This window comes from Balaenoptera acutorostrata, chromosome 7, assembly GCF_949987535.1.
Source record: "Balaenoptera acutorostrata chromosome 7, mBalAcu1.1, whole genome shotgun sequence".
In the NCBI taxonomy this organism is placed as follows: Eukaryota; Metazoa; Chordata; class Mammalia; order Artiodactyla; family Balaenopteridae; genus Balaenoptera; species Balaenoptera acutorostrata.
In genome coordinates, this window is record NC_080070.1 from 9357652 (window position 1) to 9376026 (window position 18375).

Here is an 18375-nt window from a genome sequence, read left to right on the forward strand (position 1 = left end):
ATATTTGAGAAAATTTTAATCTTCATAGCATTTATATTTTTCTAAATAAATATATGCCTTTTAGGCTCTTTAATTTTTACAAGAGAATTATCTACTTTATATCAGCTAATGGTTAAAGTACCTGATTATAGGGCAACATAGACTAGTTGTATTCTAGGTATTTGTTAGGTATATAGTCTCTCAATTACTATCTCCTAATGTCTTTCAAAAGCACTACCGAGAGAACTAGTATTTATAGATTACCTAAAACATTAAATCCAGCCATTTTTCTTGATACTCTAAAATCTATTGCCAGATTCATCTAAGTTATATAAAGCAAATGGTTAGTCTTATTCCTACGGACTTTTGATTTAATTACTTTGAGTGAATGGTACTTTGAAGCAATGTCATACACCTATATGTTAAAACACTGTAAAAATTGTCTTATAAAAGTTGCCGCTGTGTTACTTACAAGGATGCATATAAAGATATATATATATATATTTCTTTTTTTATAAACCACTTTATTGAGATAATATATCACACAATTCTCCCATTTGAAGTACACAATTCAATGGTTTTCAGTATATTCACAGACTTGTGCAACCAACACCAGAACCAATTTTAGAACATTTTCATCAACACAAGAGATAATCCCCCCCCCCCCAATAAGCAGTCATTCCTCATTCCTGTCACCCCAGTACCTGGTCACCACTGCTCTGCTTTCTGTCTCCATGGATTTACCTCTTTGGGTCATTTCATAGAAATGGAATCATTCAATATGTGGCCTGTCGTGGCTTCTTTCAGTGAGACCATGCCTTCAAGGTTCAGCCATGCTGTAGTGTGCGTAAGTATTTCATTCCTTTTTTTTTTTTTTTTAGTATTAGTTGTTTTGTTTGTTTGTTTGTTTGTACTGCAGGTTCTTATCAGTCATCAATTTTATACACATCAGTGTATACATGTCAATCCCAATCGCCCAATTCAGCACACCACCATCCCCACCCTACCACGGTTTTCCCCCCTTGGTGTCCATACGTTTGTTCTCTACATCTGTGTCTCAACTTCTGCCCTGCAAACCGGCTCATCTGTACCATTTTTCTAGGTTCCACATACATGCGTTAATATACGATATTTGTTTTTCTCTTTCTGACTTACTTCACTCTGTATGACAGTCTCTAGATCCATCCATGTCTCAACAAATGACTCAATTTCGTTCCTTTTTATGGCTGAGTAATATTCCATTGTATATATGTACCACATCTTCTTTATCCATTCATCTGTCGATGGGCATTTAGGTTGCTTCCATGACCTGGCTATTGTAAATAGGGCTGCAATGAACATTGGGGTGCATGTGTCTTTTTGAATTATGGTTTTCTCTGGGTATATGCCCAGTAGTGGGATTGCTGGATCATATGGTAATTCTATTTTTAGTTTTTTTAAGGAACCTCCATATTGTTCTCCATAGTGGCTGTATCAATTTACATTCCCACCAATAGTGCAAGAGGGTTCCCTTTTCTCCACACCCTCTCCAGCATTTGTTGTTTGTAGATTTTCTGATGATGCCCATTCTAACTGGTGTGAGATGATACCTCACTGTAGTTTTGATTTGCATTTCTCTAATAATTAGTGATGTTGAGCATCTTTTCATGTGCTTCTTGGCCATCTGTATGTCTTCTTTGGAGAAATGTCTATTTAGGTCTTCTGCCCATTTTTGGATTGGGTTGTTTGTTTCTTTAATATTTGTTTTTTTCTTATAGAGGAAATAACCCTCCTCTCTGATGCTGGGTACCTTGACCCATACTGAGGTTATTAACCTCAACCAGGGTTAAGCTAGCCCTGTGCATGGGTGTCTTGTATGCACACGCAGAGGCAGGGCAGTGTGAGGAGTGGAGACGTGGCCATTTGTGTGACAGTCCCAAACAGGTAGACAGTGTGGGCTGGGGTGGGTGAGGAAGTTATAGGCAACTACGCACATACACCACTGAGAAGCAAAAGGGGTCTCTGGGAGTCAAAAAATAAGTAACTAAACCTTCCCACATAACAAATATTGATAAAATGGACCATAGGCAAGCATAAATCTATAACTATATCACAGACAATACTTTTTCCCAATGAACTACAACATCAGGGTTTTACCCTAACATGTGATAATGCATTGTATCAATAGTCAAAGATACAATTGTATCAAAAGATACAATTGTATCAAAAGTCAAATAAGCTTCCAGTCATACAACTCAGAAACCATAAATTGTGTTTTATAATCATTTGACTTCAAAACAACTTTCTTATTGGAAATGCATTGTATTGGTACCTCTATCTATGTACATATATGTATAGGTATAGATGTATACATTCTATAAACTATAAAGAAACTTATTATAAAGAAAGTGAAAACATTCCTCAAATCCCATCCTCCAGGTTTAAAGAAAGTTAACATTTTAGAAGTTTAATTTCAGATACCTCACTCTACATATACGAGTAGATAAATAGATAAATAGCTCTAAATAATTCAAAGTGGCAACTTGTACTATTTTAAAATGAAAAAATATTTTAACATAACTTTACTAGAATGAGAACAACAAAAAAACTGTTGATGTTTGTTCATAAAATATATTAATTCCTAAAAAAACAAAAACAAAATAAATCTGCACTTAAAGTTACAGCATCTAGTGGCCTCTCGTTCAGAAAAGTTGGGGGCCATCTGTATCTAATCCCATAGTTTGGTATTTTTACCTTCTTGCATCTGTAACATTTATACTCTGTTCTACAACTGTAATTCCTAAATTATCTAGTCACAATCTTACATTTAAATGAATTCACTGCTCAGTATCCATCATTGGACCATGGTTTCTTTCTTTCTTTATTTTTTTCACTTATCTCACTGTTGGTTGGATTGTTTCATTTGTATCCCCGAAGAGGTTGTACGCTCGACATAACTTGACTTGCTCAAATTCACTGGGTATAAAATTCATCAGTCATATTTTCGCACAGAACTTTCTAAAGAAATATTTTGAGACTGCTTCCTTTCATTAAAGTTGTTTTTGATCTCTCAATATCATGACACTTCCTTTAGGGAATATCACATCCCCTTGACATCTGGGGGTATATGTATTGTTTCTTTTCCCTTTTATATTTTGTTCCACATTTATTAGTGCTAGGCTGGCCTGCATCATAATTATGATTTTGGGTAATGGCAAGTTCTCTGTTTCATGTTTTTCTATCTATATTCTTTTTTCTTTTTTTGGTTTGGTTTTAGTGACTTGTATGGAAAAGGAATACTTTAAAATTTTCATTACTTTGACATATTTAAGGAAAATTTTTGGAAACTTATAGTTACTCACCAGGTCTCTCATGCCCATAGCCTGATGAATATCACGTGATGAAATGAGTGTAACTACGCAGATACAGAGAACAGACTGGTGGTTCCCAGAGGCGGGGGTGGGGTGGGGAGGGGTTAAGTGAAATGAGTGAAGGGGGTCAAAAGGTACAAATTTCCAGTTATAAAATAAATAAATCATGAGGATGTAATATGCAGTATGGTGACTACAGTAAACAATAATGCACTACATATTTGAAAGTTACTAAGAGACCAGATCTTAAAATCCTCATTGCAAGAAAAAAAGTTTGTAACTGTGTATAGTGACAGATGTTAACTAGACTTATCGTGGTGATCATTTTGCAATACATACATGTATACACATATGAAATCATTATGTTGTATACCTGAAACTAATATATTGTTATGTCAGTTATACCTCAATTTGAAAAAAAAGAGCTCACTGAAAAAAATAAAGCAGCTGATGAATACTACTTTTAAACCAAAGCTGTATATATATTTAAAATTTATTTCCTCTACCTCTGTCTGTGTATCTCTTTCACCAAGTTTTTGTTTTTTGTTTTTTTACTGATTAAGGTATCTTCACACTTGTGTGAATTTCTGTATATATTATTCTACTTCTTCCTTACATATTTTCTTCTCCCTTTTGGTCTTTCTGAATCTCTCTGATATTTTTTTCTCTCTTTTCTGATTTTTTTTCCTTTCTTTCCCTCTTCATTTTTCTTCGCCTTTTGGGTTTTCCCGTTCTCTTTTTTTTTCACCTTTGTTTATATTTTTTCCCTCCCTCCTTTTCCTTCCTTCTTTATTTTTTCACATTTTTTTCCTGAATTGGTTGTTATTTAAGCTTAGTATTTCCTGTTTTACTGAAAAAAAATTATGGTCTTTGTTAATTGATACATATTTATCCAAGAAAATATTGTTTCTTCCCAACTTGTTGTTCATTGATATTTATATCAGCATTCCTTTGAAGCAAAAGAGTTTTAAGTTTCTGTTCTTAATCATCTTCGTTTATTCTCTATCAACTGCTGTCTACTTTGAAATCATCATTTACTAATTAATAACATGTCTTTAAAGTCCAAAAGTCAAATTTTAGCTGCAAATGTACACAAATTTTTACATGGCTTTAGTAACAAAGCTAAATTCTGTGTGCTGGGGGAGAAATTGCAAAGGGTCATATTTTTTCATCCTGCATTTTCAATAGAAACTAAGTGTGTACATTAATAAAAAGGGAAAAAAGCAGTTAATACAAAGTATTCTTTTTCGTGCATGGTACACATATTTGGAACCAATTCGTTTTTAACTTCTTTCTAAATGATTTTCTGATTAACAAGACTTCCCTTAACTCAGAACTTTTATGTCATTTTGAATTCATTATCATATGCAACTCCAAAAATCCTTCCTCTTTAATTTACCATCTCTTATTTCTAGCCCATTTTTTTTCTATATCACTCCACAACAGTGGCTACAAAAGAGGTTTATAGCAAGTGTCTATGTCTCTGTTAACAAAAGCAAAGAGAATGATTTTGGGTGCCAGCTAATAGCTCTTGTACGATAAAATATACTTTAGAAATGCAGTTGTAAATATAACATGTTCTCCTTTAATACATTTGTCGACAAATGAAATAAAAGTTGCCTTACCCCCTCGCTTGTTGATCTTGGCATAGCCAGGAGAATAGCTCCCAGACATAGAGCATGAGCTGCTGAAAGCTACGTGGGGGAGTCCAGACACAAGTGGCTCATCACATTTTTCTGAAAAGACAAGAGAGAGAGATTCAATAAAGATCTTTAAATATTCATTGGATAAAATGATTTGTTAAGATCATTTGTTAAAATAATCATTGAATATAGTACAAAATTTAAAATCTATCTAGCAAATGATTGGAATTTCGGTAACTCAACTCTGATAATTCAAATAAACCACAGGCACAGTTTAAACCACCTTCTGATTCTCAAGAGTTAAAACTATGATAGAGTGCTTTATTCTGAGGGGCCTCAACGCAGGCCTGCTATCTCAGAATCATGAATAACATTGTGGTTGCTTATTTCCCAAGCTTTGGAATCTGGCATCTCCTAAAAATCTTCAGTTATTTATTCATTCTAGGGATTCGGGGTTAGAAACATGGAGACTGAAGGAGGGAAGACCAGGAGGAATAATATCCAAACTAAACGATTAGGAAAGAGGTGTCAGTAAGAGAAGACAAGATAATCGCCAACACGAAAAGCACTGCTGTCTAAAAAAATTAATCAGTTTCCGTCATACTTGACTAATCAACTGCACTGGAACCAGCCGATCACTCAGTTCTACTCCTCGCTTGGCGTCTACACCACCATTAACTTTCTTTCCCTCCTCCCTTACTACTGCTGACTCTCCCATTTCACTTTGAGGGATTGTTCTCACCTTCCTAATGTCTAAATGTTAAGGGGCCCAGGACTCAACTCTTGGGGTTCTTTTCAGTCTCCTCTCACTCTCTGGGAGACTGCACCAAAGGCCATGTCTTCTCAGACTGGAATATCCCCAATCCTACCACCTCATGTCACCTGGTCATCTGGTCCAAGAAGCCATCCGCGATCACTGCTGTGAAAGACTGAATAGCCTTCCTGCTTCCTCCCTTGCTATAGTCCTTCTGTACACAGTAGCCAAAGGGACAGTTTTAAAAATACAGGTGGGTAAGGTGGCTCCTGCGCTCAACATATCCCCTGGCTCCTGTTCTCAGTCACTTGGAATGAAGTGCAACGTCCTCCAATGGCCCACAGCGGTCCCTGCAAGAGACCACAAGCCTCGTCCCTCACCTCCCCCAGGCTCTGCTCAATGTTATCTCTCACAATGCAGACGAGCTTTCCTAGTCCACCCAGCTACAAGAATACCGCACTGCCCTCACTCTCTGTACCCACTTCCAGCTTTATTTTCCTTCATAGCATTTAGAGCCATGTGACACGTTGTGTTTTCTCTCATTCAATTGTTTGGTTGCTTTTCTCTTCCACTCGATTGGAAGCTCTACGGAAATAAAGTTTTTGATAGTTTGCTTAATGCTTACTTTCCAGTGATCTGAACAGTACCTGGCACTTGGCACACACTCTCATGACATTTGTAGAAGGAAGGAAGGAAGGGAGGGAGGGAGGGAGGGAAGGGGGGAGGGAGGGGGGATAAATGAATGAAAAACAACAACAACAACAACTAAACCCAACAAACTCAGAGTCTCGAAGCATGATGCTGAATTACAACATGGTGCAACACCTAACTTTTAGAGGGATGGTCTTAAATCCCCAACAAGTGTTTACACGTGTTCAGTATTCTGTTTAATATGATACAGAACTACTGTGTGTTCTAGAATGGCTGCTCTCTCACATATTCATAAACAGGAAAAAAAACTAGCAGTAGAAAGAATGAACGAGTTTTCTTGAAAAGTCACTCAAGTGGAGTGAAGTCCCCAGTGATACTGGGGAAATGAATTATTATTCATTATCTCACCACTCAAGTGTGTACAAAACTGAAGTTAAAATGAACACATCCATCCTTGTAAATCATAGTCAGATTTCTTATTTTTCTTAGTTCTGCTGCAAGTACCTCTGAGAAATATGCATGTGTGAATGAATATAGTCCCTGGAAAGTTAAATGTAAAAGAATGAAACGATGAACATAAAATTTACTTTAAAAGTATCAATTCACAAAGTAAGAATCCACAGTGAAGGATTTCATATTAACTGTCTAAAAATTTACTATTCAGTTTAGATGCCAGTGAGCACACATATAAAACCTTGACTTCCTAGCTTCTGACTCAGTCTAACTTTGTACAGTCTTTTGATGTAAATTCTGCATTTAACTTTAAGGAGTAATGGTTACTTCAGAAGTTTCCATTATATTAAGACTGTGCTAATGTTCATTCATTTTTATTTTATTCATTCATATAAAATAAGAATCTATGACATATAGACACTAATATATACAAAACAAATAACCAATAACCAACAAGGACCTACTTTATAGCACAGAGAACTATACTCAATATTTTGTAATAACCTATAAGGGAGAAGAATTGGAAAAAGAACATATATATATATATATATATATTTATGAATCACTTTGCTGAACACCTGAAACTAAGAAAACATTGTAAATCAACTATACTTCAATAAAAAAATAAAAGAAAATAAAATAATAAAAATAAAATAAATAAATAAATATGTAAAAAAGAACCTGTGCTGTGCCAGGCACAGGAAATGCAGCAGTACATGAAACTGACAACATTCCTGTCCTCATAGAATTTATGTTCCAGCAGAAACTAAAAATAAGTAAAACAAAAACAAACAGGTAAAAACAGAAAGGTTAATTTATAGTATGAGACGGTGAGAAATACTACAGAGAGACGCTAAATATGAAAGAGCGGGCAAGGAGTTTGGGGGGTGGGGTGGAGGCTGAGAGAGTTGCTGTTTTTTGCTGCCTAGTCAAGAAAAGCCCCTTTGATCAGGTGACATCTGAGTAGTAATTTGAAGGAAAAGAGGAAGTGAGCTCTGCTAGAAATCAACAGGATCGTGCCAGGAGGAACCTTTTCTAGTCTAAACCTGCTCAATAAGGCCAGCTTATACCTGGTAATAAGGAATGACACATTTTCCAAAAGTAAGCATTCAATGCATATATAGTTACATGTTACACATGGAAAGTAATTAAAATGAAGTTGATAAATAATTAAGTGATCCATTAGCTAGTTTAAATTTAGAATTTAATACATAAATATATAAAATATATATATATAAATATAGCAGTTATAAAACCTGAAGATAGTTTATCCTTATTATATTTTTTTAAAAAATTTGACTTCCATAACAAATTAATCATCTTCATACCAAATTAAAATTTTTCCACTGATTTTTAAAACTCATATAAATCAAAATAACAAAATTAGAATAAAACTTGGATCAGGAAAGATAAGAGCATATAAAAGATTATTTGCTTTTTTTAAAAAAGGTGACTATAAAATTATTATCAGATTTTAAGCATCGGCAGCCTCACAATCTTCTAAACTGAGACAAAATCTATAACCATGTAATTAAGAAAAATGCTACATAATTGTATGTTCTCCTGGAAGACTTTAACCACAAATATTTCTTGAGATCTTACTCTATGCTCCGTACTGTTCTAACAAGTTTGGGCAATAAAATCTACCTATGTATCATCTATCTATCTATCTATCTATCTATCATCTATCTACCTCCCATCCCCTCATGAGATGCAATAACATATGGACCCACATAAAGCAATTAAACATGAAACAAGAGAATAATACCACCAGTTTGTAATTCAGTGCTGAATAGAATATAATCAAGTACTGAAAGTAACAAATAAATTAAAAATGCAGGGCAATTTTTTAGGTGACTTCCTTGTCACTACTTGCTCTGTCCTAAGTGTGTGACCTTGAGTATGTCAGTTAACCCCCTTTCTACAGATAACTCACATATAATATGAAGAAATTAGCTAAGTTTCTCGCAAGCCCTAAAACCCCCGAGCATTGTCAAGCACAGGAGTCCACAACTATATCCCACAGGCCAAATCTGGCCCACTGCTTGCTTTTGTAAGTAAAGTTGTGTTGGAGAACAGCCCCACTCACTCATTTATGTATTGTATGCGGCTACATTCACAGGGCAGCACAATGTCACAAAATGAGACTATACGGCCTCCACCTATGGGATGCAGCAAAAGCAGTTCTAAGAGGGAAGTTTATAGCAATACAATCCTACCTCAAGAAACAAGAAACATGAAACATCTCAAATAAACAACCTAACCTTACACCTAAAGCAATTAGAGAAAGAAGAACAAAAAACCCCCAAAGTTAGCAGAAGGAAAGAAGTCATAAACATCAGATCAGAAATAAATGAAAAAGAAATGAAGAAAACAATAGCAAAGATCAATAAAACTAAAATCTGGTTCTTTGAGAAGAAAACAAAATTGATAAACCATTAGCCAGACTCATCAAGAAAAAAAGAAAGAAGACTCAAATCAATAGAATTAGAAATAAAAAAGAAGTAACAACTGACACTGCAGAAATACAAAGCATCATGAGAGATTACCACAAGCAACTATATGTCAATAAAATGGACAACCTGGAGGAAATGAACAAATTCTGAGAAAAGCACAACCTTCCAAGACTGAACCAGGAAGAAATAGAAAATATAAACAGACCAATCACAAGCACTGAAATTGAAACTGTGATTAATAATCTTCCAACAAACAAAAGCCCAGGACCAGATGGCTTCACAGGCGAATTCTATCAAACATTTAGAATAGAGCTAACACCTATCCTTCTCAAACTCTTCCAAAATACAGCAGAGGGAGGAACACTCCCAAACTCATTCTATGAGGTCCACCATCACCCTGATACCAAAACCAGACAAAGATGTCACAAAGAAAGAAAACTACAGGCCAATATCACTGATGAACATAGATGCAAAAATCCTCAACAAAATACTAGCAAACAGAATCCAGCAGCACATTAAAAGGATCATACACCATGACCAAGTTCGGTTTATCCCAGGAATGCAAGGATTCTTCAATATACGCAAATCAATCAATGTGATACACCATATTAACAAATTGAAGAATAAAAACCACATGATCCTCTCAATAGATGCATAAAAAGCTTTGGACAAAATTCAACAACAATTTATGATAAAAACCCTCCAGAAAGCAGGCATAGAGGAAACTTACCTCAACATAATAAAGGCCATATATGACAGACCCACAGACAACATTGTCCTCAAAGGTGAAAAACTGAAACCATTTCCACTAAGATCAGGAACAACACAAGGTTGCCCACTCTCACCACTATTATTCAACATTGTTTTGGAACTTTTAGCCACAGCAATCAGAGAAGAAAGAGAAATAAAAGGAATCCAAATCACAAAAGAAGAAGTAAAGCTGTCATTGTTTGCAGATGACATGATACTATACATAGAGAATCCTAAAGATGCTACCAGAAAACTACTAGAGCTAATCAATGAATTTGGTAAAGTAGCAGGATGCAAAATTAATGCACAGAAATCTCTTGCATTCCTACACACTAATGATGAAAAATCTGAAAGAGAAATTAAGGAAACACTCCCACTTACCATTGCAACAAAAAGAATAAAATACCTAGGAATAAACCTACCTAAGGAGACAGAAGACCTATATGCAGGAAACTATAAGACACTGATGAAAGAAATTAAAGATGATACCAACAGATGGAGAGATATATCATGTTCTTGGATTGGAAGAATCAACATTGTGAAAATGACTATACTACCCAAAGCAATCTACAGATTCAGTGCAATCCCTATCAAACTACCACTGGCATTTTTCACAGAACTAGAACAAAAAATTTCACAATTTGTATGGAAACACAAAAGACCCCGAATAGCCAAAGCAATCTTGAGAAAGAAAAACAGAGCTGGAGGAATCAGGCTCCCTGACTTCAGACTATACTACAAAGCTACAGTCATCCAGACAGTATGGTACTGGCACAAAAACAGAAATATAGCTCAATGGAACAGGATAGAAAGCCCAGAGATAAACCCATGCACATATGGTCACCTTATTTTTGATAAAGGAGGCAAGAATATACAAGGGAGAAAAGACAGCCTCTTCAGTAAGTGGTGCTGGGAAAATTGGACAGCTACACGTAGAAGTATGAAATTAGAACACTCCCTAACACCATAAACAAAAATAAACTCAAAATGGATTAAAGACCTAAATGGAAGGTTGGACACTATAAAACTCTTAGAGGAAAACATAGGCAGAACACTCTATGACATAAATCACAGCAAAATCCTTTTTGACCCACCTCCTAGAGGAATGGAAATAAAAACAAAAATAAACAAATGGGACCTAGTGAAACTTAAAAGCTTTTGCACAGCAAAGGAAACCATAAACAAGATGAAAAGACAACCCTCAGAATAGGAGAAAGTGTTTGCAAATGTAGCAACTGACAAAGGACTAATCTCCAAAATTTACAAGCAGCTCATGCAGCTCAATATCAAAAAAACAAACAACCGAACCCAAAAATGGGCAGAAGACCTAAATAGACATTTCTCCAAAGAAGATATACAGATTGCCAACAAACACATGAAAGGATGCTCAACATCACTAATCATTAGAGAAATGCAAATCAAAACTACAATGAGGTATCACCTCACACCAGTCAGAATGGCCATCATCAAAAAATCTACAAACAATAAATGCTGGAGAGGGTGTGGAGAAAAGCGAACCCTCTTGCACTGTTGGTGGGAATGTAAATTGATACAGCCACTATGGATAACAGTATGGAAGTTCCTTAAAAAACTAAAAATAGAACTACCACACAACCCAGCAATTCCACTATTGGGCATATGCCTGAGAAAACCATAATTCAAAAAGAGTCATGTACCACAATGTTCACTGAAGCTCTATTTACAATAACCAGGACATGGAAGCAATGTAACTGTCCATCGACAGATGAATGGATAAAGAAGATGTGGCACATATATACAATGGAATATTACCAGCCATAAAAAGAAACGAAATTGAGTTATTTGCAGTGAGGTGGATGGACCTAGAGTCTGTCATACAGAGTGAAGTAAGTCAGAAAGAGAAAAACAAATACCATATGCTAACACATATATAGGGAATCTAAACAAACAAACAACATGGTTATGAAGAACCTAGGGGCAGGACGGGAATAAAGACGCAGACCTACTAGAGAATCAACTTGAGGACATGGGGAGGGGGAAGGGTAAGCTGGGACAAAGTGAGAGAGTGGCATGGACATATATACACTACCAAATGTAAAAAAATCGATAGCTAGTGGGAAGCAGCCACATAGCACAGGGAGATCAGCTTGGTGCTTTGTGACCACCTAGAGGGGTGGGATAGGGAGGGTGGGAGGGAGATGCAAGAGGGAAGAGATATGGGGATATATGCATATGTATAGCTGATTCACTTTGTTATAAAGTAGAAACTAATACACTATTGTAAAGCAGTTATACTCCAATAAAGATGTTAAAAAAAAAAAAAAAGAGACTATATGGTCTCCAAAGCAAAACTATTTACTATCTGACATTGTACAGGAAAAGTTTTCCAACCTCTGGTTTAGTATAATACAGATTCCATGTATCCACGAAGAAGAAAGCTTAATGATCAATTATGGTAACAGGTAACATACAAATAATGAATACGACCTGAAGAATTGAGGGCATATAGATGAAGAGGGTTGAGAACACTGTAGAGAGAGGAAACGCTTAGGCAAAATCATGGAGAGTACAACGGGGATGAAATTTCCTGCAGATGGTTGTCGCGACACTCCACGTGTGTCCACATTGCCAGACTGACTATGAAGATGAACTGTCCATTTTTATCTCCAACTGTAATAATAGTTATTACACATTCCATCTTCCAAAGAGACAGCTTGCTTGTTGTTCTAGAACATGTGTCTCAATATTCTGCAGACATTAAATATTAGGACATCAAGCAAATCCCCAGAGAAAGTTAGAATTTTCATAGTAGTAGTAGTAGTAGTAGTAGAGAGAGAGAGAATGCTAACATTTGAAATAATTTAGTATTGTATTTTCCCATACTAGGATGTCTTCCAAAACTACAGCCACACAGTTATGGCAAATATTCGGTCTCCAGTGTACTTCCATTCCAGGGAATCTTGGATGAAAGCTAGAGGAGCAGATGGGCCTTGAGTTTTATTTTCATACAATTTCAGTCAGTCTTCAGATGAGCTGTAAGAATTCTGTACGAATTCAAGCTGGAACAGAGGAAATGACTGGCGAAGAGAGGTGAAATGGCTGTTGCCCTTCACCTGCGAGAGTGTGTCCAAGAGAGATCTCTATTGGCAAGCAGTATGGGCAGGAATTTGCAAGGTCACATGACTTCAGAACAGATGTAACTGACAACAGAGTATCATTCAATTTTATCTGTGATTGAAAAATAATGTTGGAAAATTTTCATAACACATCTTTAAAAAGTATAGCACTTAAATATATGTTTTATATCACACATTTGGAAATACAAACCGGATACCCAGAAAACAATTAAGACTAGCAAAGGACTCCAACACCAAACAGTGCTATCAGGATGGAAATTCTAGCAGTATCTTCGATTCGTATTTAGGAAAAAAAACAACAACAACTGGAAAAGGCATATTCTCACGGGAATACATAACTCAATGGTCTCCTTACATCCTATGCATTCAATTCCTAACTTTTGAAGCTAGAGCTACATTACTCTTCCTGCCTCAGGTTTTATGACCCTTCCTCTCCATTGTCAGGGAAAATTTAAGAGGCCAGACCTCGCCCTAAACTCTTCTGTTTCCAATCAATAGCCTCCTGCCTTGCTCCTTATGGCCAAAACTATCTTCAAATACAAGCTAAATGTCTGTGCTAATTCCCTAGTAGCAACTCATTTCCTCCAGAGATGGTCTCTCTTCCCCTGACGCTCATTTCAGGGTCAGGAGTCCCATCTCGATGCTCCAGGACTGCATCGTGCCTCCCGCTCCCGAATTTCCTGAGGCTCTGTCTGCTCACCCAGGTGCCCAAACATAGCCAACTGCTGTCCTCACCAGCTGAGACTGCAACTACCTGTGTACCCACCTACTGATGACGATGCCATCCTCTGTACCATCTCCCTGACTTCCTAGACAAAGCATGCTTTTTGTTAATTTGCTTCAAAGACAGTGGAAAATCCTTTGGACAAATGAGGTGTTATTTCTTGTCTAGCCTAGTGGATAGTTTCAGGATTTGAATGAAAAGGAGACTGAAGTCATGACTCAGGTGCTTCCTGAGTAATCACTGAGGTTAATATCGCCCCTTAAATTCTTCACAAATTATAAGAAGCATCAGTTTCCACACTCTGACCAAGAGAAGACTTGTATAGGATCTAGTACTTCTTTATTTTAGAGACTTTATTCCCAAGATTATGATTCCTTGTGTGTGTTTTTTTTAAATTTTCCTCTCAATAAAGAGGAGAGAACAAGGAAGGAAGGGAGGTAGGAAGGGAGAGAAGGAAGGACGGAAGGAAGGAAGGAAGGAGGGAGGGAAGGAAGGAAGGAAGGAGGGAAGACAGCACTAACAATAACTTCACAATATTTCTTTACAGCTGTGGCAGATCCACTATTTTTACTCCCTATAAACTTGGGCCGCTGCTTACAGAAGTATTTTGTTTTGATGCACTTAGAAACATGGTGCTTTGTCTTCTTTCCTTGACACGCATTACTTGAATAGGCTCTGTATTTTTCACCTCAGGGCTTTGCTAACTTTAGCATTCTATTAAAAAACCAAAACAAACTGAGCTCATTCCACATGTAATCTGTGGAAATCCCATACCCCAATTACTTCTCTCTATGGAAAGGGTGTAATCCTATCTGGAAGCCAAATGTCTTTAAATTTAATAATTTACAGATGTATTTTGACATATAAGTATTGTATTATTCCTTGAATGTATGGCAAGTACAGGGAATATAAATAAGACTTTCTCTTCCAGTATTTTTTAATAATTTTTTTCAAGTTCAGTTACTTTAACCTAACCTGGTCTAATAAATATTTTCTTGGGATAGTTGTGACTTTCAAAGGTAGTATTAGGCTGAGGTTTCCCCAATATTAGCACATTAGCACATCCTGCAGTTTTACATAGGTGTTCTCAGAGAAAACCATAATGAATCAGCCACTCAGTTGATACGCCTACATCCAATGAGTACAACATTCAGCAAAGGACATCAAATTTATTCCATTTATTCATGTAATAAATATTTATTGGGTACTTATTTCCTGATTCAAACTTTATCCCTTTAAAATCCATTTTCTTCACAGTCGCCAGATGGATCTTTTAAAAATGGGGATCAGATTATTCCTGGCCATTGCTCCTGATGGCTTCCCCTCGCATTGAGTATGTTATCCCAACTCCACCAAAGCCTGCAATGGTCTGGCCCTGAGTGATCTCTGGTGTTATTTTATTTCACTCTTCTCCTCTGGGTCACTAAGCTCTTCATTTCACTCTCCTTTCTCTTTTGCAGACACACAAAGCACACTCCCTCTCACAGCCCTTTCCCCCTTCCCTGCCTCCCGGCTAGAATTCCCTTCATCAGGTCTAAAGAGGGCTGGCTTCTCTCCACGCTGCCCCCAACTCAAACACCATCCCCTCTTCGGCCAGTGTCTAAATTCACCAACTCAATTTTCACCTTCATATGCCCCAAACATTACTTGCTATTCAATGGATTGCACTGTTTGATTTTGTTCACAGCACCCATCACAATCTAAAATTACCTTGACTGTTTATTTTTTTTAAATGTGTTTATTACTTGTTGACTGGGTAGTAAGGACAATGGGAACGGGTCATGTGCCTGTCCTGTTGAGCCTGTATTTCCAGGGCCTAAGAACCTGGCATGCAGCACGAATGCCATAAAAGGCTATTGCATCAATGAATTACTGACAATGATAGGTAATAAATCCATCTAAATGTGAGCAAGGCACAACAGTTCCTAGTTTTGGCTGTTGAGATGTATCCACTTTATCTAATGGACATTTTTGCATTTTTCCATTTTAAAAACTGCTTGTGCATAGAGAGTTGACTTTATCCCATGATGTTACGTGTAGATCTTCCTTGCTGTATCCCACATGAAAGAGAGCATCTCTCTGTTCTTTACCACCTTAAAATCACCTGCCATTTGAACCCTTGGATTATATTGAGGGTTCTTCTATATCATCAGTACACGCCTTTAGAACTTTTAAAATATCTTGGCTCCAGCAAATGAAGTTTGTAAGAGTTGAAGTTACTGACTTTTCTGAGAGAGCTCTTTTACAGCTCTTCTTTGTTTTCAAAAGAACATAAGAATTTGGTATTTCGAATATAACACTTTCATCCTGTATCATTGACAATCTACTGTGATAAGTATCTCTTTATACTTTGATCTCCCTGCTATGTGGTAATTCTTCTGGAAGGAAGGGGACTTCATTACATTCTCAATATATGGAAAATAGAACATATAGTAGGGATCTTCATATACTTTGAAAAATATTGAACACCATCAGTTCAGTAGCATCTGAAAACGAATAGCTTCAATGTTATTATCTAAAAAAGTCAGACCAACTTTCTTCCATTCTGCCTTTTTTTAGTCCAATAGCTATATTCAGAAAAAATTTAAGGTAGTATAACTAGAAAATCAGTCACGTTGCAAGAATCATGGTTATAAATCAAATAGGAAATTGTCTGGTCTGCATGTACCAAGGGCGAATTACTCAAGACCTGTAGTTCAAATTTTGCTGGACATTTAACAGCTGCAGCATGTTTCTGACATATGGTTTAACAGATTAATCAGTTTCAAATTATCTACTGAACTGTTAATACTAGAAAAAAATTGATTTGTGAGGCTTTAAAAGTTTTTGTCTCCTCTAAGTCAATCTTCTAATTTCAGAGAAATAAATCCTATCACAAAAAATAATATCAACTTTTACCCTTTGTGTAATATAGAAAAGGTTGTGAGATTTAATTCATATTACTTCTTGAAAAAAAGAAATGGTATTCAAAAATAGCATCAACTATTTGCCCTGGAGCCAGGCAGAGGTTTTAATCTCTAAAATAATGGTGAACAGTGTCCTTTCTTTGTTCTTTTAACTTAACTTCTAGTCTTGTAAGGAGGCAGAGCTACCTAGCACTTTTAATAAAGCAATAATTTGAAGAGTGTCAAGGTCAACTGCAGTATGACTAAATGAACTTGAGGACTCTTCTAGCTGTCAAGGGCAATCTTCCTATGGATGAGGCTATTTTGGATTGCAATTTGTTGGTTCACTGGTAAACGTCTCAGTTTTTGACCCTCTAGTTTCATTTACTGGTTAATTCAAAGACAGTATTCACCAATAAGATGCAATGTACTTATTGACAACCAAGTCTGTTTCTTAGTCTACTTAACCCACTTCCACTTTTAAATAATTAACTAAAGAGCTATAGATAAACATCCTCTGGTGTTCCTGACTCAAGTCACGTCAAATTTGATCATGCATTTAATTGGTACAAAGTGGACAGTGGACCATTAGACAGTCAATAAAGTGAAGAATGTTGAAGAATGTTTAATTAATTGACAAATATTTACAGGACGTTAAGATAAAGAAAAATGGGCCATGAAACAGTGCTTATACTATACTCCCTATTTTATCAAGTGTATATTTATAGACCAAAATATGGCTGAAAGAATATGTAACCAAAATGTTAACCATAATGTTACATTTATGATGATAATTGCGACTTTTATTTTCCTCTCTGTTTCCTACTTTTTTTGAAATATTCTTCAAATAACATGTATTGATTTTATAATAAGATATGAAAAATAACTGGTATTAAGGAAAACTGCTCAGTGATTATGAATTTAAGATGATATGCATTTATTTATTCATTCAACAATTATTTATTAAGTGCCCACAGTAGGTATGCAGCCGGGAACAACACAGAGTTTTCTATTATAATAAATAACACATTTAAAAAATACACAGTGTATCAGATGGTGATAATTATTATGGGGGAAAACAGAGCAGGGAAGGAACTTGAGGGTACGTACTGGGGGTTGGGGGGGGTGAGTGAATGTCCTTTCAATGAGGCATCTGAGAAGCCCTCATTGATAAGATCATTTTTGGGCACAGATTTCATGGAAAAGAGGGAACAAGCTATCAGGTTTCCTAATATCTGTGGAATGGTGGTTTCAGGGCGAGAAATAAAAGTGAGAAAGACCAGGAGCAGGATGGGCACGAAGGCCAGTGTGGAAGGAGCAGGAGAAGCATGGGGTAAAAAAAAGGAAACAGATCAGACAGACGATGGGGAGTGAGGGAGAGGCTGGGCTTGTAGGCCCTTGGAGGGGATTGTAAGGAGTTGGGCTTTAGCAACTTTCAAAGGTCTTAAGTCCTTAGAGCAGAAAATGTGATATTTTACCAAATTTAATATAAAGGAAGTGAAAGTTTAATGTAAATAGTTTAATGTATTTTTTAAACATCTTTATTGGAGTATAATTGCTTTACAATGGTGTGTTAGTTTCTGCTTTATAACAAAGTGAATCAGCTATACATAT

At 36.3% G+C, this 18375-nt stretch overlaps 1 protein-coding gene across 1 annotated transcript in view; it reads right to left on the reverse strand.

Annotated features, from left to right (window-relative positions):
* Positions 1 to 18375, reverse strand: part of CNTNAP2 (contactin associated protein 2) — a 1523154-nt gene that overhangs the window by 1464467 nt on the left and 40312 nt on the right. Inside the window, exon 2 of the mRNA XM_057550506.1 lies at positions 4955 to 5065. Coding sequence (XP_057406489.1) covers positions 4955 to 5003 — 49 coding nt within the window. The 5' untranslated portion in view covers positions 5004 to 5065. The remainder of the gene's footprint in view (positions 1 to 4954; positions 5066 to 18375) is intronic.